This window comes from Coffea arabica, chromosome 8c (genome assembly GCF_036785885.1).
Source record: "Coffea arabica cultivar ET-39 chromosome 8c, Coffea Arabica ET-39 HiFi, whole genome shotgun sequence".
In the NCBI taxonomy this organism is placed as follows: domain Eukaryota; kingdom Viridiplantae; phylum Streptophyta; class Magnoliopsida; order Gentianales; family Rubiaceae; genus Coffea; species Coffea arabica.
The window spans coordinates 19,191,112-19,197,659 of NC_092325.1; the positions used below are offsets into that span (position 1 = coordinate 19,191,112).

A 6,548-nucleotide genomic window follows, 5' to 3' on the forward strand; every position below is an offset into this window, starting at 1 on the left:
TGTTTTGATTTTGCTTTTGAAAAACTTCCCAAAAATAATTCGCCCCAGTATGATGAATTGATCAGCGGGATTATACCCCAACCTGCATTGGTTGCATTGGCGGCACAAATTTCAGACTCAATGGGATGTTGGCCGCACAAAGTCCAGGCCCAACGTGATTTTGTGGAGTTGGCGGCACGAAACCCAGGCCCAACTTGATTTTTGGAATGTTGGCGGCACCACGTCCAGGCGCAACTTGATTTTAGGAATGTTGGCGGCATGAAATCCAGGCCCAACTTTATTTTTGGAATGTTGGCGGCACCACGTCCAGACCCAACTTGATTTTTGGAATGTTGGCGGCACAATGTCCAGGCCCAACTTGATTTTTGTGATGAATTGGTCAGTGGGATTAAACCCGATCCTGCCATTCATTGGTCAGCGGGATTAGACCCGGTCCTGCCATTCATTGGTCAGCGGGATAAAACCCGGTCCTGCCGATATTGGCGGGATAAAACCCGGTCCCAATGTGGATAACAAGCGGTCAGCGGTCAGCGGGATAAAACCCGGTCCTGCCGTGATTGGCGGGATAAAATCCGGTCCTGCCGTGATTGGCGGGATGAAACCCGGTCCCAATTTGATAAAAGCGGTCAGCGGGATTATACCCGGTCCTCCCGTGATTGGCGGGATGAAACCCGGTCCCAATTTGATAAAAGCGGTCAGCGGGATTATACCCGGTCCTGCCGATATTGGCGGGATAAAACCCGGTCCCAATGTGAATATGAACGGTCAGCGGGATAAAAACCCGGTCCTGCCGGTATTGGCGGGATAAAACCCGGTCCCAATGTGAATAAAAAGCGGTCAGCGGGATAAAACCCGGTCCCAATGTGAATATGAACGGTCAGCGGGATAAAAACCCGGTCCTGCCGGTATTGGCGGGATAAAACCCGGTCCCAATGTGAATAAAAAGCGGTCAGCGGGATAAAACCCGGTCCTGCCGATATTGGCGGGATAAAACCCGGTCCCAAACGAAATATGAACGGCCAGCGGGATAAAAACCCGGTCCTGCCGAAATGAAACTTGATTTGATTGATTGATTTTTCTGCTTGATTTTCTGATGATTTTTTTCTCTTCTTTTGATTTTCTTTATTTTTGAAAAATTTCCAAAAAAATAATTTGCCCCAATTTCAAATATGGTGTCACCGATCTTTCGATCTGTTTTATGGTATTATTGCTTTTCTCAAAATTTTGATTCAGTCCCTTTTCTTCAGCTCAAACCATGCATTTCTTGGGTGACATCTCACAGTTCCAAATTTGCCCTAGTTTCGTTATTTGAAACGAACATGGACCTGCAAAAGAAATAAACAAATAACGCCACCACTATCCGATCAATTCCTCCTTCAAGAAGTGTGTAAACATGAGTACTTTGATGTTCTGCCTCTGGCATTTCGAAAACTCAACTTTGCTCTGCGATCTAATCAAATCCCATTGACTTCCCACACTAATAAGGCCCTTAGTATCCAGGGATTTTCAATAAATCAGGGGGATTGCCATCTAATGAACCATGAAACTCATGAAAGAATATTCTATTTACACAACAAAATGATGAAACTTCTGTAACATGAAAACAATCATTTATTTTGAAAGAAAATTAATTTTAAAGCAATGAATCTATGAATTCGATAGTTTACGCTTGAGAAACCAAAGTGTTCCGACTTCAAATAAAATGCCACGCTTGACCCTTTAGATATCATCCGCCTGGAGTTCAATGTCGGGAACATGAAAAATCACAATGCGAGGAGGAATCCCAAATGAACCGAATCACCAGCTTTCTAAATCCAACTTCACTTTTCCTCATAAAACTCTACCTTAGCGCCCCTTTCAGGTTTTCACTAAGGCTACTTCCACTTTCTTTCTTTACATTCTTTTCTTCCTTTTTTTTTTCGCTTTTCTCTCCTTTCTTTTCTTTTCTTCTTCTTTTCTTTTTTTTTTCACAGGTGCCTCTTTTCGAAATTTCACCTGATGAACAAATCTTGCCAATAGCCTTTATCAACTCAAAAAATGTGTTTTAAGAAATAATGGCATCAGTGCGACAATCCTTCCCTTACAAAATAAGTGAAGGCGTACTGACCTCATTTGCCATGTGACTTAGAAAATTTCCTTAAAAGAGGTGATGTCAAAGAACGGAAGCCAGGACTTTTTGGCTTTTGTAATGGGGTCTGGTGAGGTGCTTAGAAAAGTTAAGGCTTGAAAGCGGATTTTTCAAAGTGGTTTAAATGACCTGAGATCGCATTATTGCAAACCCCCTTTTTTAGGGTTAAACCAAATTCGCCCCAGTTATTCTCAATTTGAGGCTCTCTTTTTTTCTTTTTTTATTGATTTTTCCTTTGGCTTTTTGCCATTCCTTTGAAATTTTTGAAAATTTGCCCCAGTTTATGTTTAACCGAGGTTCTTTCTTTTCCTCAGATCTCTTTCAAAGATAAATTTGCCCCAGTGTGGGGTTTTTCTTTTCTTTCTGATCATTTTTCAAAATGAATTTGCCCCAGTGTGGGGTTTGCAATTCTCAGGGGTTGCCAAACGAAAATTATTGTTCTGATGGCTCAAAAGGGATAACTAAGGATAAAATGTCTCAAAGGGAAAAGAAGAGGGCCTGACTTTTATTCCGTTCTTTGCATTAACCCTTGAAAGGAAACTTTCGTTTTTCAGATGAAGAATTTCTTACACATATCCGAATTGATCGGCTGAGGGAAAATTTGCCCACTCCACTTCACGTGAGAACTAGTACTCTGCCATGCGACACCATCTTGATGGTAAAAGAACCTTGCTCATTCACGGTGAAACCTCTCCTTTTTCTTTTCTTTTTCTTTTTTTTCTTTTTTTTCATACCGACACAAATTACCTCAATGCTTTATTTCTTTGGGCCATTCTCTTTTGATAGCACTGACAATAGCAAATGGCATTCAGATGTTTCTTATCAAGTGACTATTGAAATAGTTATCCCATTTCAGCTTGAGTTTCTCTTTATACCATTTGTGTTCCTTTGAAACATTCACTGATGTCTTTTCGCTATTCCCCTCATTTTGAAATCAAACTTCGGAACAGTGATATCCAAAGAGTCAGAGGATTTTATTCTCGGCCATCTGAAAAGAATGGGTAAGTAATACAGTATATATGAAACTGTGTATTTTCAAAAGAATGACAAAACGTCATAAGGACAAAAAACACGCTATTTAATCATAAAAATTTGCATTAAAAAGACGTTGGAGTTAAAACTATTTACAAAAATGAAAATGCAACATGAACAATGCAAAATGATTTCTCCCATAATTCATAATCAATGGCAATCCCCTAGATTTACCAAAATTCCCTTCAGAAGGGAATGTAACTTGCAATCCCATTTTTAGATAACTTCCAAGCGCAAAAGCTTCTGAATTATTCCATTCTCCCTCACAGTGTACTTGATAGACCTCTCAAAACTCTTCATCAGTGGTAATAGTATCTTTGTACGTAGGAAAAGGGTTTTTGCTAACACTTGGGCCTTGTTCTTCTCTCCCTCTCAAAATTATGTCTCCGGTCTCAATCATGTCTTGGATTTTATGTTTAAGAACCCAACAATTTTCAGTAGAATGTCCAGGAGATCCAGAATGATAAGCACAAAAAGATTGGGGATCATAACTGGGGGGAACGCCTTTAGTATAAACTTTAGGAGGTATTGTACCAATTTTTCCCGCGGCTTTGAGCTGCTCATATAGTTGATCAAGGGGCCGACCTAGATTGGTAAAAGTTCTATATCGGGCCGGGTTTTGGGCGCCAGTGGTTTGGTGATAGTTGTAGTTCGGGTTGACGGGTAAAGTGGATTTTGGATGATAAGGAGGGCGAGGTCTGGTTTGAAAGTTAGGTGGAAAAGTATGATATGGTGTAGTGGGTGTATTTGGGTAATTTGGCCGAGGTCGAGGATGGTTAATAGTGGTATGATAAGCAGGTTGAAGGTATGGTCGGTGTGGATAATGAGGTGAATAGGTGGGAGATTGCTGGAATCTAGGTCGGAAAGCAGGGCCTCGACTCGAGACAAACGAAGCTTCCTCTTCTCTCTTCTTGAACTGGGATTTCTTGTTATTGCTATCTTGACTTTGCATTGCTTCCACTTGTGACTTCAAAGCTAAAACATTAACAATTTTCCCTGCTTTTATAAATTCGTCATATTCTTCCAATTTATTGACAATCTCTGCAAAGGAACACCCAGTCATTCGAAAAATTTCCTCAAAATAGGGCGGGTCATGAGCTTTGATGAACGTGCGAATAATCTCATTTTCAGTCATGGGAGGCTCTACTTTGGCAGCCAATTTTCTCCATCTTTTTGCATACGTCTTGTGGTCCTCCGATGGCTTCCTTTTGGTTCCCTCAAGTGTGGACCTCGTCGGAGCAAGCTCGCAATTGTATTCATACTGCCTCATAAAAGCGGTTGACAAATCCATCCAAGATTTCATATCCTCAGGCTTCAAATTGGAGTACCAATCCAACGCGTCACCTTCTAGACTCTCGGGAAATAGGCGCACAGGTAGATTCTCATCATCTATCGGCTTCCCTAGCTTGTTTGCAAACATCCGAAGGTGTGTTTTGGGATTGCCATTTCCATCGTACTTGCTAAATTTGGGCGCTTTGAAACCCATTGGCAATTGCATATCTGGAAACAAGCATAGTTCGCTGTAGTCTAGACCTCCTTGCTTGCTCACACCTTGGCTTTTCCTTATAAACTCCTCAAATCGATCTAATCTCTTTAGCAAGTTCTTGTCCATCGGTACAGATGACTCCCCAACTTCAACTTTTCCTTGAGCGGCGGTATTGAGGATGAATGGCTCAGCGGTGGGATAATAATGAGGTCCCTGTGATTCGAATGGCATGCTCATAGTAATTGGCGGATAATTTTGGGGAATTTGGACATGAGGAGGGTTAATTTGGATGTTGGGTGCATAAATAGGTGGTGGGCCATGAGTGGGATATGTAAAGGCTTCTTCAGGTGGATTCATAGCTTGTGAAGTAACAGAGATTTGAGCATAAGGTAAAAGTATTGGTTCAGATTGGGCCAGGGGTAAGGATTCATGTTGCTGCTCACCGCTAGCCCCTCCAGTGACCAATTGATCGATTACGCGCCGTTGGGTCATCATTTCAACGCTCAGCTCATTAAATCGGCTGAAAACTTCACTCAGCTGAGCTCCCAGATTCGCCAAGTCAAACGGTGATGTGGTTGCAGGCCTATCAGATGACTCTGGATGGGTACTCATGTTTACACTATCTCTTGAAGCTCGGCTACGTGATCGAGTGATAACGGGGCTTTTTCGGGTAGCTATATTTAAATATTACCTGAAAATATGAGATGACTTGCTTTTAGATTTTAGCCCTCGCTTAGCTTTTTCCAAAAGAATAAAGAAAAAAGAAAAAGAAAAAAGTAAAAGACAAGAGTTAGTAAATATCCAAAAAATTCGAATGCATGTCCTATTGAGGGAGCCCTTTTTGTGCCAAGGGTAGGCCTAGAATGAGGATGCAATCCTCTAGGGTAGGCACTATACCATACCTGATGGATCCGATCAACTCATTGAGTGAGGAGTAATTTTGAAAAATTTGGTCAATTGAAGTGAGAAGAGACGTTTATCAAAATGAGGACATCGTCCGAAGGGATTGATTGCTTTTGATTGATACAAGAATTTGCAAAAACGCACAGGTTTGACCTTGACGAACTTCCTATCGAAGAGATTGGAATTCGTTGACCAAATTTTTTCAGTGAAGCACGGGTCAAAACCCCGACTGATCAAATGCCTAGATGGTTTTCTCAAAATCGACCAGGTTTCCCCATTTGAAATTGACATTGAAACCCTGATTGGTCAAATGGGTTGAACGAAATTAACCATTTATTTAAAAATCGACCGGATTACCCTAAAAGGGAAACGGGTCAAATGAATTAAATGAAATTAAAAACTTACTCAAAATTGACCAAATCATCCTTAAAAAGGAATTTGATCGATTGAAATTGAGAATTTTATTCAAAACAAACCGGATCGCCCTAAAAGGGTAGACTGGTCAAATGAATCGGACGAAATTGATGATTTATCGAAAATCTACAAAATTGCCCTAACTAATCAAATGAATTGAATGAAATTGGTGATTTATTCAAAGAGCGACCAGATTGCCCTAAAAATGGGTGAATTAGCCAAATGAAATGAAGATTTATTCAAAAATCGATCGGATCACCCAGAAAGGGTAAATTAGTCAAATGAATTGATTGAAATTGATGATTTATTCAAAAATCGATCAAATCACCCAAAAAGGGTAAATTAGTCAAATGAATTGACGATTTATTCAAAATCGACCGGATGACCCTAAAAAGGGTAAATTGGCCAAACGACCCTAAAAAGGGTAAATTGATCAAATAAATTGACGATTTATTCAAAATCGACCGAATGACCCTAAAAAGGGTAAATTGGTCAAATGAATTGATGATTTATTCAAAATTGACCGAATGACCCTAAAAAGGGTAGATTGGTCAAATGAATTGATGATTTATTCAAAATCGACCA

The 6,548-nt window shown here is 40.4% G+C and overlaps 1 protein-coding gene across 1 annotated transcript; it reads right to left on the reverse strand.

The window, feature by feature from the left end:
* Nucleotides 1-3,446: 3,446 nt before the first annotated feature.
* LOC113705823 (uncharacterized) lies at nt 3,447-5,258 on the reverse strand. Its single transcript, XM_027227731.2, has one exon. The coding sequence runs from the start codon at nt 5,256-5,258 to the stop codon at nt 3,447-3,449; it is 1,812 nt and encodes a 603-aa protein (XP_027083532.2).
* Between the last annotated feature and the right edge of the window lie 1,290 nt (nt 5,259-6,548).